Source organism: Ailuropoda melanoleuca, chromosome 13, assembly GCF_002007445.2.
Source record: "Ailuropoda melanoleuca isolate Jingjing chromosome 13, ASM200744v2, whole genome shotgun sequence".
Lineage (NCBI taxonomy): Eukaryota > Metazoa > Chordata > Mammalia > Carnivora > Ursidae > Ailuropoda > Ailuropoda melanoleuca.
In genome coordinates, this window is record NC_048230.1 from 2653400 (window position 1) to 2671788 (window position 18389).

At 49.3% G+C, this 18389-nt stretch overlaps 3 protein-coding genes across 7 annotated transcripts in view; 2 read left to right on the forward strand and 1 right to left on the reverse strand.

Annotated features, from left to right (window-relative positions):
* The window catches only part of TLCD3A (TLC domain containing 3A), a 34049-nt gene extending 27117 nt beyond the window's left edge, over window positions 1–6932 (forward strand). For 2 of the 4 annotated variants that reach the window (XM_011223429.3, XM_019798374.2), the window contains 3 exons: window positions 2895–3099; window positions 4242–4337; window positions 5187–6930. In XM_011223429.3, coding sequence (XP_011221731.1) covers window positions 2895–3099; window positions 4242–4337; window positions 5187–5456 — 571 coding nt within the window. In that variant the 3' untranslated portion in view covers window positions 5457–6930. Of the gene's footprint in view, window positions 1–2894; window positions 3100–4241; window positions 4338–5186 lie in introns of all 4 variants that reach the window. The other 2 variants (XM_034640123.1, XM_019798376.2) reach the window with 2 other exon arrangements.
* Window positions 6933–7900: 968 nt separating this feature from the next.
* Window positions 7901–14265, reverse strand: GEMIN4 (gem nuclear organelle associated protein 4). Of its 2 annotated transcripts, none has more exons than XM_002918045.4 (2): window positions 14138–14265; window positions 7901–11249 (listed from the first exon to the last, which is right to left on the reverse strand). In XM_002918045.4, the coding sequence occupies exons 1-2, from the start codon at window positions 14145–14147 to the stop codon at window positions 8086–8088; spliced, it is 3174 nt and encodes a 1057-aa protein (XP_002918091.1). In that variant the 5' UTR covers window positions 14148–14265; the 3' UTR covers window positions 7901–8085. The 2 variants fall into 2 exon arrangements, with proteins under 2 accessions (XP_002918091.1, XP_034496011.1); XM_034640120.1 differs by lacking the exon at window positions 14138–14265 and adding an exon at window positions 11438–12053.
* Window positions 14143–15720, forward strand: LOC117795426 (atherin-like). Its single transcript, XM_034640124.1, has 2 exons — window positions 14143–14420; window positions 15070–15720. Exons 1-2 carry the CDS (start codon window positions 14146–14148, stop codon window positions 15359–15361), a joined length of 567 nt encoding a protein of 188 aa, XP_034496015.1. The 5' UTR covers window positions 14143–14145; the 3' UTR covers window positions 15362–15720.
* Window positions 15721–18389: the final 2669 nt, after the last annotated feature.

Consider the following 18389-nt stretch of genomic DNA (forward strand, 5'->3'; position numbering starts at 1 on the left):
GAGAGAGGGAACACAAGCAGGGGGAGTGGGAGAGGAAGAAGCAGGCTCCTAGTGGAGGAGCCTGATGTGGGGCTCGATCCCATAACGCCGGGATCACGCCCTGAGCCGAAGGCAGACGCTTAACCGCTGTGCCACCCAGGCACCCCCTTCCTATGCCTCTTTTTAGACAAAACCCAGCTATCAGCAATGAATTATAGATGCTGAGAGAAGATAGGTCAAGTGACCTTGACTGCATATACCAAAGGCTAATACATTTGCTTGGCTGCGTTCAGTTTTTTATTTTCATTGAGCATTTTCTGATTGTGTAACAAGGTCCCTCACTGCCCCCAGTTTGTCATATCAAATTTGACACCAGCCTCCTTTGCTAAGATTAAAGTGACAAATGTGACTTCGCAGGATTTTTTTGAGCTGATTTGAGGGCAAGCAGCAGGCAACTATACATTTCAGAAGGTATTTACACACCGTTAACTGTCAGTTCTGTAGCCCGCTGTTGTGTTTCCCCTCAGCAGCGCTGTGTTTTTAGTGGCAGGATCATGGTAGCACACCCAAGTCTGTTTTCAGGTTCCTCGTTTCGTGTATCCTTATGCCTTAGGTTCTCTGGTCACAGAATGGACATAGACATTTCTGTGCTCTCCACCTCTGCATGTATGCATAGGATGTTCTAAAGGCACCTAGATCATCTTTTTTTTTTTTTTAAACCTTTTGGGGCTCATATACTGTACATTCAAATATTTTTCTATCGTATGCCTTTTTTTAAAGATTTTATTTGAGAGAGAGCACGTGTGACTGCGCTCAAGTGTGGGGGGGCGGGGGGTGCAGAGGGAGAAACAGACTCCCCGCTGAGCAGGGAGCCTGATGCCGATGCCTGGCTGGATCCCAGGACCCTGAGATCATGACCTGAGCCAAAGGTAGACGCTTAATCGACTGAGCCACCCAGGCGCCCCTATTATATATCCTTTCATTTTATGCCTTCATACGGAATACATATCTATAAATCCCCCCAAATTATATGCATAATGTGGTGTGGGACCAAAGATTTCAGGAGATTCTTAAAGGAGTCCAGATCCCCAAAAGGGCTAAGTGTCCTAGCCCTAGGCAATTTGATCAGTTTAAGCATGTATATTTGGGTAGTACTTTTTACATTTAAAAGGACTTTGACACTTCTAGTTTTTTAATCCGCATAAGAACTTTGTCAGGGAAGTCAAACAAGAATTATTGTCCTGCTACTACAAAGAAAGTTAAGTCCCAGGCTGGTCGTTGTTAAGATTATAATCCAGATATCTTGTTAATCTTCAGAGAATTCTCCCTGTCAGCCACAATTTCAGATCTCATTGAATTGGTACTATGTGCAAGATATTACAGTCCTAGGCTCCACTCCAGGGCAGCCAAGCTTTTAGTAGTTCTTCATAGTTATTTTATTTGGAATTGCTTCAAGAAAGCAACTGGAGACCATAGATGGGCAGTGGAATAAATATCGCACCTTTTTGCCAAAATGGAACCTCGCTAATGAATTCGCATACACATCTAGTCTATTTGCCATTACTTACTTGTTTGCCTGTTTTGTTGCTTCTTAATTTAGTCATGCCCTGATAAGTGCGGACTGATTCAGGAACAGAATTTGAACGGCGCCCTCTCTAGAGTGTATTCCCAGTGTTGTAGTTCAATGGACTGGCTTCTTAGGAAATCACCCGAGACAAAGTTAAAAATACAGAGCTGAGCTCCTGAGGCCTCCGGGAGTGGAGTCCTCAACAAGCATTGCGGGTGATTCTGGGTTCGGGTAGCTTGAGAACCGTGACACTAAACTGTGTCTTCTGACACATGGGTTCTCAGTGAAAATGTGCTGATTGAGTGAAGCTAACCCTCAGCAGAGTATATGATTTCTATTTTGATTTTTTCCCCACATTTTCTGTAGTGTGATCATTTCTCATTTGGGAACAAAATTGTCGAAACTAGAGACTTTCCTTCTAATCTGCTCTGGGACCGTGATAAACAGTCATTTAGACTCAGCAAATATGGATTCAACCCCTTTGGGCAAGTAAATGAACATCGTCTTTTGTCCCAGCTTCTCTTCTGGTATCTGACTGCTGTCGGGTAGTCCTTGAGCTCCAGGCTCCTTTCCAGATGTATTTTTTTTTTTAAAGATTTTTATTTATTTATTCGACAGAGATAGAGACAGCCAGCGAGAGAGGGAACATAAGTAGGGGGAGTGAGAGAGGAAGAAGCAGGCTCATAGCGGAAGAGCCTGATGTGGGGCTCGATCCCATAACGCCGGGATTACGCCCTGAGCTGAAGGCAGACGCTTAACCGCTGTGCCACCCAGGCGCCCCCAGATGTATTTTTCTTAATGAGTGGAATTGGGATCAGCCATAGAATTGTAAAGAAAAATGGTCAGGGTAGTTTCCCAGAAACTCCCTAAAGTGGGGTTGCAAGCAGATACTCGAGGAAACTCCCAACTGTTGAGCAACTAAGTGGAGTTAAACTGGAAATATTGGATTGGGCATTTGGGACACCTTCAAACAAGTTTCTTGGTGGGGCTAATGAATCATTTGTAGAGATATCTGTATCAAAGTTAGCTTATATTACAAAACGCCAGAAGATCCATTAGAAAGGAGTAGCTAAGTCAGGGAAATGGTGACAGCTGGTTACTAAAACTCATGGCGCTGAGGGAGTCCCAGCCTCCGCCGTTGACACTTACTAATTGGCCCTGTAATTGAGAGAAAAATCTTCACTCGCCTTATTTATTGCTGTCAGCATCTTCCTTTTAAAGTGTTTGGAGTCAACATAGCTGGTGAGGCACAAAGCTGAAGGGGATGTGTTCGAGAAGAGGTTGGCTCTGAGCCTTCGTAGTTGATACCCATCATCATCTCACGGACTGTTCATATGTTTTCTTTTAGGCACTGGCTTGCCCGACAGTATGTCTGGTTCTTGATTCCATACATGATCTATGACTCCTATGCCATGTACCTCTGTGAGTGGTACCGAACCAGAGACCAGAACCACAGACACTCCCTCACTACTTTTCGAAACTTCCTAAGTAAAAACCGCCTCATGATCGCACACCACGCGGTCATCCTGTTTGTCCTTGTGCCAGTTGCCCAGGTATGGCCTTCCAGAACAGCCGCTAGCCAACTCGGTCCTTCGTTTCCTCCTGTTAAACTGGGTATCTTTACCATTACTTACAAGTCTGGATTGTCCCTCTTTCCTTTCCCCTTCCTCCCGTACCCACTGTCCTGTGCCAGCTACCTCCACAGTAAAATCTCCCCGGCAGACCCCGTCGGAAGAAATGCACCCTGCAGTGTTGCCGGTCCTCCTTACCAACAGTGCCCTTCACGCAATCCCCCAGCCCTCTGATTCCCTCGGCTCTGTCTTTAGTTTTACAATATAAAAACAGTATACAGTACAATACAAAACAACATAAAAATTGTTTTAAGAAACTGAGAGTAGCTCAGTCAACTGGTGATTTGCTCTGACGGTGTCAGAGAGAACTCTGTGTGCTGTGTTGATGTCACAGAAACTTGCTCTCAAAGCAGATAGCCTTATAATTTCTCCTCGGGTCCATTTCCCCGCCACTCCCCCCCCTCCCCAACAAGGAAGAGAGGCGGGACTGCAGAAAGGAAATTAGTCATTCCTGAGTGCCTACCAGGTGACAGCTTCCGGACTGCCAAGCTGATTGCTTTCTACTAATAATTAGAAGTTATTGGAAATGGCAGCTAGATGTTATTCGCCCTGTACCAGAGGTGAAGGAACTGGGGGCTCTGAGAGTTTGTTTATTGTACTCAGTGGTAGTAAGTGGCAGAGCTGCTGTTTGATGCTATCCTGTTTTTTTGACAAGATAAAAAGAGTGGTGGGGAGTACATTACATTCTTAAAGAAGTTTCTCCGGATTGCTTTGAGACCCTGACACCTAGCACAGGGCCTGGCACATATTTTTTGGCCAAGTGCCCTTGGCCTGACTAAGTTAGATACCCAAAAGTAGGCTACAGGGTTCCTTCCGGCTGACACTGAAATTCAGAAAAAGCTTGGTATGTGATGCAATCAGCTGACCTCTGAAGTTGCCTCTGGAGCCTGGGGATTTGACCCTCCAAGTTCTCTCGCTATGGAAGCAGCAGAGTATTAATCAGGCCTATACTCGCTCATGGTCTCTCATGGTTACCCTTTCTAATAGCCCTTGTTAGACTTTTCCGTCCAGTGGTTCCTTAACTTCTAGTTCTTATTTCTCTTCTTCTCCCGTTTTCCCCGCAGAGGCTCCGGGGGGACCTTGGGGACTTCTTCGTTGGCTGCATCTTCATGGCAGAACTGAGCACTCCGTTCGTGTCGCTGGGCCGAGTTCTGATTCAGGCACGTGCGGATGACTTGGCCGTGGTTGTGGGAGGAAGCCGGCCCTGCTCTCCCCTGGCGGGCTGGGGGGTGTGCGGAAATCCCTTAGTGCTAGGAATGGTGGGACAGGAGACCCTTTAACAGATGTAAAGTTCAGTTGGTCTTCTGAGCCTTGGGGATGAAATTATACCTTTGATTCAAATTTGATACAGTTTCCTAGGTATTTTTTCCTGGTCGCAGATTTTTGTTTTAGCGTTTGTTTTGGNGGCCCTGCTCTCCCCTGGCGGGCTGGGGGGTGTGCGGAAATCCCTTAGTGCTAGGAATGGTGGGACAGGAGACCCTTTAACAGATGTAAAGTTCAGTTGGTCTTCTGAGCCTTGGGGATGAAATTATACCTTTGATTCAAATTTGATACAGTTTCCTAGGTATTTTTTCCTGGTCGCAGATTTTTGTTTTAGCGTTTTTTGTTGTTGTTGTTTTGTTGTTGCNGAAGAAGCAGGCTCATAGTGGAGGAGCCTGATGTGGGGCTCGATCCCATTACGCCGGGATCACGCCCTGAGCTGAAGGCAGACGCTTAACGACTGCGCCACCCAGGCGTTTTTTGTTGTTGTTGTTTTGTTGTTGCTGTTGTTGTTGTTAAATCCACTGTTCCTGTGTGCCTGCTGGCTGGGTGGCTTAGGCCAAATTCAGTTATCACTGTTGGAAAAATGACGAGCCTGTGTGCACATAGAAACAGAGCAGCACTCCGTCAGCTTTGCCACAAGTGTCAGAAGACTGGACGCTTGGCTTTATTGCCGGGGGACTCGGGCTGGTCGTTGCTGGAAGGCACGGCCTCGTGCTAACTGCATTCTCCTCCCCTTTCTCCCGCAGCTGAAGCAGCAGCACACCCTTCTGTACAAAGTGAACGGAATCCTCACGCTGACCACCTTTCTTTCCTGTCGGATCCTTCTTTTCCCTTTCATGTACTGGTCCTACGGCCAACAGCAGGGACTGAGCCTACTCCAAGTGCCATTCAGTATCCCTTTCTACTGCAATGTGGCCAATGCCTTCCTCATCGCTCCGCAGATCTACTGGTTCTCTCTGCTGTGCAAGAAGGCATCCCGGCTGTTTGACAGCCCCCTGGCCAAAAAGGATGGCTAAGTGCTCCCGGGAGCCGGGCAGTGAGGGTGCCTCCTCACATGAGCTGCCTCTTCCACTCAGTGCTCCCACGGACCAAATCGTGCCCTGGGTGGCCTCAGCCTTTTGGGTCTTGATAAGCAGATGGGTTTGAGTTTTTCTAAAGAATATTCACATGGCCTCCCTCTTCTAACCTGCCCCTTTTGCAAAAGCACTTTTTTCTAAGTAACAGCGATTGGATCCTGTCAGACCTCCACTGGCAGCAAGGTGGTTTTAACGCAAGCCCGAGGATCCTTCCTTGGGTCTTACCTCGAGGGTTCTGGGAGGTAGAAGCATGGGGCTGTGGAGACAGGTGGACTAGGGTGACAAGTTCTGGGCACCCCCCTGGCCCTGCCCACAGTTTGGCGGCTACCCACCTTTCCGACCACTCAGGGCAGTATCTATGCTTACTGGGCCAGCAGCAGCAAGTGATGAACTTGGTTCTTGACATAAGTTCTTGTGCTGTTGGCCTGGGAAAAGCATTGTGGGTAGGTAGTTTTTTTTTTTTTACTAGATAACCCATTGGTCCTATGCCTCGGCCTGTCATCCACGTGCCAACACTGAATTCCCATGTCCACTGACTTCCATTCAGAAGTCTTCCTGGCAGGGGGGTAAGAGGCAGGGAAGGGAACCCGAGGCACTGGAGCCGGGGGGTAGGGGGGGGGGGTGGGGAGTGGAGACCAAGAGGTCAGCGCCATTGCAGGCCGACTTGGGAAGACCAATGTCAAACCGTGACCTTGTTGTAAAGTCACAAACACTATTTCTTTCTTAGCATGTCCCCTCAAACCCAGCTTTCACCATGTCCACACGCACAGGATGCTGTTAAAAACCGCAGGGGTAAAGTGACGTGGTGCCTGTCAAGCTCTTTTCTGGATAACCCCACTCTTTGACATTGTCCTTTTCATAGGACATTGAAACAGGCTTCTGTATTCCGGACGTAAGCGGTCTCATCCAGGCCGCCTCCTGATAAGCCAGAGCTCGTGTTCCAAAGCCTGTTCCCACAGGAGCGTACCGCCACTTTGCCGCAGAAGGCCGGAGGGCGAGAATGCAAGATAGCCCCGGCCAAAATACGTCCTGTGGACTGACTTACCTGCCACTTGCAAATAGGATCTTCTGGTGCCAACATGAACTGTTCCTTACCCACGGGGGTGGGTTTTAGAAACTGCTACCATGAAGTTTTTTCTTCAAACGGTAGTAAAAATCTAGAAGTTTTAAAGTGCCGTTTAATTCATTGTTGTCCATGAACTTTTAGTCCTGAATATGTAACAGTGTCTCAAATTGTTTCAGTCTTTAATGGGTGCCATTTAAAAATGTCAAATGCTGTAATTTTTTTTTTACCGTTTTTGTTTACTGTCAGTATAGCTTTATAAATCACCCCTGTGGTGATTAAATTGCACTAATATTTCCCAGCTTCTTCTCATTTGTGAAATACATCAATACCGACTTCTTTTCAGACCCATCCTGTGACCTGACCGGACTCCCTGCTGTGTGCTGTTGTTTCTGGTCTGTGTTCACATCCACCACGCCACCGGCAGAGGTGGGGTGCAGAGGGGTGTGGGCGTGCCTTCAGCATGCAGGAGGGCCTAGCTCATACCTTACTCTAACATGCTTCTGGGGTTCCGAGAGTACATCGTCGGGTCCTAAAGTTCAAGCCCAGTGGTCAGGCGACTCTTGGCATGGTCTTCTCTTCCTACGTGAATCCCACTTAGGAGGCGGGAGGGAACCAGAATGATGCCTTATTTTGAATGAGGGTAAGCATATGAAGGTGACGGGGCATATCCTTTCCTCTCAAATTAAACGCCTCCCCAACCAGTTCTCCCAGTTTTGTGACATACACTGGACACGTCAAGGTCACATTTTTACGCTTCTGTGTACACCACTGCCTGTTCCCACTCACTCTTGAAAACCGTGGCAGCCTACCCCAGGGACAAGATAATTATACGAATCCTTTAAACGCATCTCTGGTGTTTACCGGACTGTTTTACACCCGCCCCTCCTGGATCCACTAAATGGAGTTAAGACTGTATGGCAGAAGTCCTCCACTCAGTACACACCCATTTTCTTGGGGTTATTAGTCTACTCCCTGACATTTAATTTTCTTGGTCCAATGTTCTCCTTTAGCAGTGGGGCAGGGCTTTTGGGTTCACAAATCACATGGCCAGTTGGTGGCAGAAGAGTGTTTTTTTCTTGCTGCCCTTTCCAAGACACCACGAAATGACTCTTAAAGAGGGTTTCAGTGCAAAAGAACATATACCTTGTAATTTTTCCACTTGGGTGGTTCCACCTTTGGACTTCTTTGCCAAATTCTAGGGTGGATAAGTCCAGTTACGAACAAGTTCCTCCCAGCCTGCCTTGATCTCTTAGCTGAGCCCAAACGCAGAGCATATCTAAGCCTAGACTACTGGCGAGAAAGACTCAAAGAGACACGATGAAACTCAAACGAGAATTTTATAATTTGTGTGTTACAAACACCTAAGAAACTACTTTCTTTACAGTTATTGCCATATATTCTTTTAGCCTGTGTACAACGTCACATAACCGAAAAGCTTGTGTTTCTCAGCTCGAGCCCCCACAGACCCCAAGTCGGGGCCCGCTGCTCTCTGACGTACAGAGGTCAGAAGTTGCTGATCTTCTGCAGCAGGGTTTGGCGCCGTTCCTCAGGGCTTATGTTCTCAGCGATGGACTTTAAGAAGCGCTGCTCGTTTACCTTCTGGAGCAAGGAGCTACCAGAAGGGTTGGCCTTGCTCAGCGTTTCGTAGCAGGTGAGGATTTCCAAGGCCAAAACATACAGCGGTTCACACACCTCTTGGTGGAGCATGGCCATGATGTGCAGAACATGACAGAACACCTGGGTATAGAAAAACAGGGTCTCCTGGGTCAGGTCCTGTTCTTGAGCCCAAGGGCCAACTGACTGTATCAACCTAACCGAGTCCAGGAGACTGGTCAGACTGCTACACAGAAGTTTGACTACATGGCTCCAGCCTTCCATAGGAAGCCAATTATGACAACTCTGACTGCAGAGAAACTGGAAAGTTCTCAGGAAGAGTACGGAGAGTTGGAGCTCCTGGGCAAAGGGCTTCAGGTTGAGCAGAGGAACAAACTGAATATATTCCAGGCTATAAGGGACGTGCAGGAGTTGTTTCTCCAGCAGTCTCCTGGTCAACTGGTACAGGTACTGCCACTCTTGGGGGCTGCACCAAGGCATGACTTGTACCAGGACCACCAGAAAGCCCTTGCTGAACAGTCTCACCTCTTCAGGGTTGCCCACATCTACCACCAAGAGGGACAGCATCTGCTCGGAGATGCTGCTGGAGATGTAGCAGCACTCCATCCAGGCAAGCAGCCCTGTGCCTGGGCCATACCCAGGGTGGGCCTGGGAGGTCCACTCGTCCTCAGAAAGCTTACAGATCTCAAAAAGTGTGGCCGGCACCTCACACTTGAAGTGGCCCTCAAAGAGGGTCTTCATTCTCAGGCGCACCGTCCAGTCGAGCTGCTCCAACTTCCGGTGGAGCCAAGACAGGGACTTGATCCAGGTGTCCGGGGAGAAGGTCTCAGCATTCGCCAATATAATCTCACAGAGGATCTCCAGGATATGGATCACCAGATCCTTCCCATCCAAAGAGAGGCACCGTCTCTCCTTGGGGAGCTGCCAGTATTTGCTGAAGCCATCCAGCAGCTGGCACAGGCTGAAGATGAGGGGGAACGGAGAACACGTCTGGAGCCAGTATTCCTCTAAACACGCATTTGCTTCCAGAGTCTGGATGAAGATCTTCAAGCTGAGGTCCACCTCTTGGACATCCAGCATCAAGAAAGGCAGGACGAACTCCTTCAGCACCTCATCTGGCTCAAGAAGAGCAGCGACCGGGATACCCTGGGGCTTTACAGGATTCATTAGGCAGCCCAGGAGCTCCAAAAATTGCTTTTCTTCTTTGGGTGTGGAGAACTTTGTCCAGACGGTTTCTCTGAGGCATGACATCACAAAAGTAGTGGATGGATTTGGACCCTGCTCTTCCATGAACCTAAGGGCAGGGAAGGCAGTGAGAATCTGAGCCAGGAACTTGTGGGTGCCAAGATTGACCACAGCCATGCTGCACATTTTCTTCACTGTCATCTCCGGGTGCAATATTACCAGGTGGGCCACAGAGGCTACAGCGTTAGCTAAGCCCTGTTCAGAGGCACTCTGTGCAAGCTGGTTAAAAGTTGTATTGAGGTCCTCCTGAAACCCATCCAAGTAAGCCAACAACTTCTCAGAGAGACCCTTCCGCCCCCAGGAGAGCAGGGTGCCCGAGAGGACTTTGTTTTTATCTGGCAGCGAGAGGTCTGCATAACATTCTAGAATCAAGCCGATCACTTGTTTGATCTGAGATTCAGGGATGGCTCTGTCTGTCATGGTAACTTCCATCACAGTTACCAGCAGCTTTAACACCAAGTCTGGCTCTCGGAAGAGGTCCCGGTTGTTCCCCAGACAGGCTAGCCACTCCTCCGAGAAGGCCCACTTCCTCTCAGAAGCAAAAATGTAGCACATTTCCATATGTCGGTCCATCTTCTGCTCAATAATGGCCATGGCAATGGAGGCAGTGATGTCCTTCTCAAAGCCCTTGTTCTTCAGCACCCTGGTGGTTTTCCTCAGGAAGTCCCCAACACACTCTGCCAGCTCTGAGACTACCTGCCTCTCCTCCTTGGACAAGCTGGTAGAATCCAGGTAGAGCTTCAGGTTCTGGCTGAAGGAGGTCAGGCTGTCGCACAGCCGGTAGCTGTCATAATTTGTCCCCTGGCTGCTGTTGAGCATGGCCTGCAGCTCCTCCCCCCACTCCCGCAGCAGGCTGCACATGAACTCAAACCCGATGAAAATCGTCTCGCTCGGAAGCTTGGCCAGGGAGGTCAGGCTGATGTCCCGTTCCGCCTCCTTTACCTTCTCCACCAGCGCCTGTTGGTGGTACGGGTTCTGGGTGTCCGAATTCCACACGGAGATCACCGTGGCCAGTTTGTCCAGATACACGGTTGCGGACACTTCCTGGGGGTCATCCTCCATCAGCGCAAACACGGTCAGCATGTCTGCCAAGTTGGCCAATGCACAGCACTTCATCCCTGGGCACAGGATTCGATTTTGGATTTGCTTCAGCCCAGTGAGCAGCATGGCCAACAGGGGCATAGTGGGACACACATCTGGGTCTGACTTAAACCTCTTCGGAGGATGGGAGAACTCATCTGAAGAGGACAAGTACTTATGGGCCATTGTTCTAAACTGGGAGAGCAGGGGGTCCTGCTGATTGCCTTTGTGCTTCATCATTTCCCACCAGACACTGAGGAAAAAGGCCACATCCTTTGAAGAAGTGTCAATAGACATGTGCTCCAAAAAGCGTTCCAGCTCTGCACGGCAGATAGTGGTGGGCAGGGCCATCAGGAGCTGGATAAAGAGTCCAGAAGCTTCCAGCGACTTGAGCAGCTCAAAAAGGACCGTGTGATTGATGGTAGGGATCATGTTGCCTACTGAGAAGAACACATCTTCCTGCCACCGAGTGTCAGCGTCTGACGGGGTGACAGGGTAGGGCTGAAGAACCTTGGCCCAGATGATGATCAGAGCTTTCTTCTTCCAGGCAAAGGGCTGGGAGCGTGCTGTGGCGGAGGAGATCTCCCTCAGGGCCTCCACAATGGGCTGCCCAACGCGTTCCCAGTCAGACTTTGTCAATTCTGTCAGCGCCTTGGGGTGGAACAGCTGCTCGGCGAGCAAAAAGCCCCCATGCAGAATAGTCATCTCCTCACAGATATTCACGGGTCCTGCACAGAGAGAAGCCACACAAGAAAGAGTGTGGTGACAAATCTTTCAAATAATCAGTAGATGTTAGACGGAGAGCCATCAGTTAGTAGGCTGGCTGTTATCATCAGGGTTAGAGAGGATAAGGTTCTAACGGGGAAGGAGAGCTGGTTCTAAGAGCTGCTGTAGAGCTGGAATCAAAAGGACTTACCTAAGGAATAAAGGAGGCCTCCCAAACTCTAGCCTGGATTGGGAAGACAACGGGCATCACTGGAGGAGCAGAGAATCAGAATAGCTTTGGAGGGGACACTGTTCAGTTTTGGTTATCTGGAGTCTGAGGTAGAACATTAAGGTAGAGACGTCCTCCAGCAATGGAAACGTGGCTCAGGCAGGGAGGGGTCTGCCCAGAGGGGATCAATGGAATGAACGAAATGAATGAGATCCTGCAGGAAAAGCATGTGTAAAAGAAAGGGCTAGGCCCTCCAGTAAACGATGGGCCAGCAGAGGATGTGAGGACGAAGGGCTGACACAGAGAGCACGGCAGTGCCAAGCTACAGGGGCCAGCAAGTGCGAATTGTGGAACATGACAGTTGAGCTTCTAAGTAAGAGGGGCAGAGGCCCGGGCTGTGAGCACAGAGGCAACGAGACAAGCCCTGCCTTCCCTCTCTTCTCTTACAGCCTTGTCTTGTGAACAAATTTCAAGTGTTCTGCCTTTCAGGGAAACAGTTTACCCCACAGCTCATTCTGTCAAACAGAACAAGCTACCAAAGGCTCTGGTTCTCTGGTAGAAACCAAGAGGCAAACACAAAAAGATACTTCAGTAGACTGGGAAAGAAAAGTCCTTTCTCCAGTGAGCCGTGAATCAACAGACTTATCAAGGAAGGCATTTGGGGATATTTAATTTAGACATAGCTTTAAATCCTAACTCAACCATCTAGAAGAAGCTAAAGCTTCTCTGAGCTTCCCTTCTGCGTACGTGGGGAAAATACAGACTTCGTATTAGACTGGGAGGATCCAATGATATATACTAGTCAAGCCCTCAGCACAGAGCTAGTTGTTCAGTGTTCTTAGCTCCCAATTCCATCTCCCAGAGCTGCTGAGTGTTACTAAGATACAGCTACAGTAAGCCTCTGGCTACAAAGAGCCTGGTAAGTGTTGATTCCCTGCAAATCTTTCCACTGTTGGCAGGACCAGAACCTGTCACTATTCTTTGCCTTCCCTAGCTCAGTAACAGGGAAGGACATAGGTCTTCCTCAGGTTAGCTGCTTCTGGCCCAGAAACAAAATCAGAGTACAAACGCTACTCACTATTCAGTAGTCCCGATTTCTCCCCTCTTTCCCAGGGCCTGGAGATGCCACCCCTTCCTCATTCCCTCATGCCCCCAAGAACACACCTTTCCCATTTTCACAGGCCAGAAGCCAGCAAGAGAATCTTGATTCAGGAGACTAAAAACCATCCTGCCCTTGGACTTTTTAAGGGAGCAGCAAAAGGCCAAAGGATCAGCAGTCCTGTGCAACCATCTGCTGAAGGCAATCCACCTTGACTCCCAGGAGGATTAGGTTGCTGAGAGGTCTCACTGGGGATTCTGCCCCCCCCCCTTTGGCTCAGGCTGCTCTCCTAGGCTCCCAAAATATGTCCCCTTATGACTGTAAATTTAAATTCATTGCACGGTCAGCTGAGATGTTTGTCCCCTAATACCTATATTCCAGAGACATTATGTTCATTGTGCTACCTGAGGACTAAGTCCCAGGACCTATTGGTTAATAGCTGGGCAAATCCCAAGTGTTTTTATCACTACTGGTTAACTGGGGCTTCTAAGTGCCCACTCTGTATGTTTATTAAGTGCTTACTCGGTGCCAGGCACTGTGCAAGATCTCTTAATCAACCTTTTGAGAACCACCCTTGTTTTAGAGACGGGAACACTGAGATTCAGAACAATCCGCTGAGGACGTCCCAACTACAGTGTGGTGGGAAACAGCTGCAGTNCGGTGCCAGGCACTGTGCAAGATCTCTTAATCAACCTTTTGAGAACCACCCTTGTTTTAGAGACGGGAACACAGATTCAGAACAATCCGCTGAGGACGTCCCAACTACAGTGTGGTGGGAAACAGCTGCAGGGCTCCAAACTCTTCCAGCTCTAGTGTTCCACCACTCAAGACCTGGCTGGTTGACAGGACTACACCATTTCTCCACAGCCTTTTCCTGGCACATCGTGGGGTGCCACACCTCAGCTCTCTCAGAACAGCCTCCTGTCTCATCTGGGTGGGAGGATGGACAAGGAGCCACCGATTTATACTTAGCTCCCCCCTCCCTTCTGCCAGACCCTGCCAGTGAGGACTCAGAATCAAAGCGCCCATAGGTTCGCAAGTGCCACCTCGACTGCTGCAGCGCTCGCCACAAGTGCAGCTCGGAGGAGCTAGCCGGGCGCGAGGCACCGTACCCGACACTGTATACACGTGCTCTCCATCAAAACGCCCCAAAACTCTGTGGTGGATATGTTATCATCATCCCCGTTTTATCGAGGAGGACCTCATGAGCGTAAGACGCTTTGCTTAAGAACTCAGTAGCCGTTCAATAAATTAAACCGTCGGGGTAGCCGGGTTTCCCGGGGGGCGTCTTCCGAGCCCGGCATTTTCCAAAACACGTGCACGAACCCTGTCCACTTTGAGGAAATCTAACTTCACATCCGCTTGGCCCTTCACGTGGAAAGGCGCCCCGAGCGGGCAAAGATGCGGGCCTAGGAGCGGCGGGGCCGGGGCGAGAGCCGCGCCTCCGGACCCCGGGCCCCGAGGGCACCCCCAGCCTCCCAAGCCCTCCCGACCCCGAAGTCTCCCTCAGCCCGGGGCGCTCAGCACTGCCCGGGTCGCCGGTTTCGGGACGCAGACCACGAGGGCCGAGAACAGACACCCACCTAGGTCCATGGCGGCGACGCTGGCGGCCGCGCGGGCCGCCCCTCCCCCGCGACGCCCCGAGTGCGGCGCAGGCGCCACGGCACAATGGGTGGCTCGGCGGGGGCGGGACAATGGGCCGCGCCTCAGTCCCCGCCCACCATCTCCGCTCAGGCTCGGCGCCGCCGGCCTCAGTCCTCCCGCCGCTCCGCGCGCACGCGCAGTCCTCACCAGCAGGTTCGCGGCGCCCAAGCAGCCCGGCCCACAGCGCCCCCTACCAGCCCGAGGCCTCCAACCAGCCAACAGGCAAGTACCCACACTTCCCTTCTGTCTAGCGTGCCCCGCCCCGCCCCCAAACGCCGGTCCCGACAGTTCCCTGTGCTAGCGCAGCTCAGCCACGCCTCTCGCCAGCCCCTGGCCAGCCCAGTTAGTTCTGAGTCCCGGCGGATCCCACTCACCAGGCTCCGCGTTCGCGCCCATGCAGTAGCCACGCCCCCCAGGGTTCCCCCGCTTACAGTTCACCCGCACTGAACGCCCTCCCCTGGCTGCCCACTAACCAACCAGCAGAGATGTGCCGACCTGAGAAGCTTCCTCCCCTGAAGCCGGTCTGCCCCACGGACGCACAATCCCCCCACCCCCCGCGCACTTCTCACGGAAGCACAGTATCCTTCATTTTCTGGCATCATAGACGCCTTTGAAGTGTTACTGGTTGCCCTCCCCAGAAAATGCACTTTGCTAGCCAGAGCAACGGTGGGGGAGATCCAATCCAATGGGCCCAGTTTGCAATCTGTACTTTATAAGCAGGTTTGACTTCTGAGCGCGCGCGCACACACACACACACACACACACACGAATATCTTATGTTCTCACACATAAACCTGTCTCCGTTACTCCCTTTCCCTTCTTCCCTGACCTAATCACTAGCCTCCAGTGTTTCTAACTCTCCATCCTCCAGCTTCCAGCGCCCGGCCTCAGCTCCCCCAATGTGCCAAGTGGAGTTTGAGATGGCTTGCGCTGCTATCAAGCAGTTGAAGGGACCTGTGAGTGATCAGGAGAAACTGTTAGTGTACAGCTTCTACAAACAGGCCACCCAGGGCGATTGCAACATTCCTTCCCCGCCTGCTACAGATGTGAAAGCCAAGGCCAAGTGGGAGGCATGGAACGAGAACAGAGGGATGTCCAAGATGGATGCCATGAGGATCTATGTTGCCAAAGTGGAAGAACTGAAGAAAAACGATACTGGTTAAGGAGGACAGAGTGTCAAACAGAATGAAGTAGCAGGGCTTCTCTGGTAGGGAAAAGGGCTGCTTAAAAGACTGATGGCGGAAACACCCTGAAACCATAGCCACCATAGCTGAGAGACATCAATAAATCACTTAAACTGCATGAGAGTGAGTGAATGTTGTTGGAAAGGTGATTAAACTCAGTGACTGTGAGAGTCCTGGGGAGGTGTCCGAAATATATAAAAAGCAGCTCTCCTCTGGGGAAAGTTCCATCACAACTGGCTTTATGATTTGGAGTTAAGAGTTCCCAGCCTTTCTATTTCAAGAGTATATGCAGATGCCTGGCAGTAGAGGGGTTGAGGGAAGAACCATGCTATGAAAATGCCTCAAGATTTGAGGTCAATAGACCATTCTCCAGAGGCTCGGCCTCTCGGGAAAGGGGAAAGAAGGGGAGGAGGCTGAGGCCCCTTATCTCTTCAGGGGTTGTCCTTTCACCACAAATCCAACATTCCTGAGGGGAAAGGGGCTTCGTCTTCCAAAACGCTAAAGTCCAGTCCTACTACCAAAAGCCCCTACTGGAACACAGGCCTAATGAAGTTAATATTTTGAGGGAAGTCATTTTTTTTTTTTTTGGATGCCTGACAACACAGCAGATGAGAAACGCCGGAGCAGATGGTTTCAAAATCCCAGGCTCTGAGTCTGATCAGAGGCCACGCAACCAAAGTTTTCTTGGGATTAGTTCGTAGTTAACCTTGGTTACTGTTTGGGGATGTCTGTGGGACAATAGGTGTAAATGAGTTTGTTTTAGAAGCACAACACACCCCTTGACCCATGCAAGGGCCAAAGTGCCTGTGCTCAGCTTCCACTCCTTAGTGCTGGTTATCATGGAGGCATCAATGCACAGTAAATGCACTGGGATATGGAGTCCTAAATACTATTATTAAAGACATTTCAGAGAAAAAGCTCTGCTGTGGCATGGGTCTTCCTCGAAAACTATTTTCATAGATCATGACATCAGGTCAGCTCCAGTTCTTGAAGGGCCATTAAACAACAGAAGCAACGATAAAGAGTTCAGAGGACAAAGGAAACCAAATCTCACCAGATACCTTCAGGATCTTCTGTTCATGTCTTCGCTATACAAGTTGCTATAGACTAAGTACATGACTTGAGAATAAGGTATCCCCAAGATGCCACGGTGACTAAAGAACTATTGTTAAGTTGGGCAAGAGCCACATTGCACAATAGTTGTGCTGTCCTCTCTTCTTTGGAGGATATTACAAGCACATTTTGATGCTTTTAGGGCCCTAATTCACATTAAGTGTGGATTACTAAGTAAAAATAATGATGGAACATCTTGCTCCAAAATATGGTGTCAACTTAGGCGCTGTAGGTATACTCATACCATCCTGTAAATCATTATAAAACCTGATAAAGTAAAAATGCACCATATTTGGACTGCAGAAAGCAACTGTAGGATACATTGTTAAAAAATATACAGTATACACAGTATGCTGAATTTTGTGGGGAAAAGGGAGAAAATAAGTATATTTGTCTGCTTAATAAGTAGGAGGCAAGGGGAATGGGGTTGGTAGCAGCAAGACTTTTCCAAGTTTTTTAACTATTGTTTCGATTTTTGCATCATTGACTCCGTTACCTTATAGGAGTCTGAGGCAAGAGTATTTCTTGGGGCGCCTGGGTGGGTCAGCCAGTTAAGCAACTGACTCTTGGTTTCAGCTCAGGTCATGACCTCAGGATCGTGAGACTGAGCCCCACATTGGGCTCTATGATCAGTGCAGAGTCTTTTTAAGTTTCTCTCTTTCCTCTGCCTCCCCCTTGCCCCTGCTTGCATGCACTCTCTCTCTAAAAATAAATAAAATCTAACAACAACAACAAAAACAAGAGCATTTTTTTGTTGATCATTAAGGCCTGAGTAAATTTCCTATTGACTTCCCAAGGGAAAGGTAAGAAGTCTTAGACCAAACTGAAACTTCCCATTAACTCTCACCATAAATTTCAGTGGAGAAATTGGAGCCCTCCCAAAAGCTGCTAAATCACAATGGCAACTGCATGGTACAGGTGAGATGGGCAGAAAGTCATGTAAAGGAGCTGTGAACGTCCACAGCTTTGCTAATTCCATCAAGATGTCAAGCAAATACGGATTTCATATTAACTCCCCTGGCTAAGCTAGGGGAGGTCTTGCAACATAGCCATTCTAAATCTCTCTGGATTTACACCCAAGGGAAGTTTGAATTCAAACTTAATATGCTAGAACTCCTCAACCCCTCAAGGCTCTGGGGATTGACTGCTCTGAAAACACAACTCCAGAGAAGCCAAAGAACTTTCCAACTTCACCTGTTTTGAAACACCAGCTTGGGCAAAACCATCTTATAACCTTGTTTTCTAATGAATCACACCAGGGGCGCCTGGGTGGCACAGCGGTTAAGCGTCTGCCTTCGGCTCAGGGCGCGATCCCGATTATGGGATCGAGCCCCACATCAGGCTCTTCAGCTATGAGCCTGCTTCTTCCTCTCCCACTCCCCTGCTTGTGTTCCCTCTCTCGCTGGCTCCCTCTCTCTCTGTCGAATAAGTAAATAAAATCTTTAAAAAAAAAAAAAAGTCTAATGAATCACACCAACCTCAGAGGTGGGAAAATAATTGTACCTGTGATTTAAAATCATTAGCTACACCAGGGGTCCCTGAGTGGCTCAGTCGGTTAAGCGTCTGACTCCTTATATCACCTCAGGTCATCATCTCAGGGTTGTGAGATTCAGCCCCGAGTCGAGCCCCATGTCACTGAACGTGGAGACTGCTTAAGATTCTCTCTCCCGCTCTGCCCCTTCCCTCCTTAAAAAATAAATAAAATCACTAGCTACACTGCGCAGAGGTAAACTTTTGGATTCCTTGGTAAAAGGCCAAAATTGTACACTAAATAGTTGTAGGATGAATACAATATTAAAGAATGCAACAAAAGAAAAACGGCTGGCAGTGAGACAAAAGGGGGCTTATATCATAAAATTAAAATGTCCCAGGTAGATAAACAGTATTAACTTCT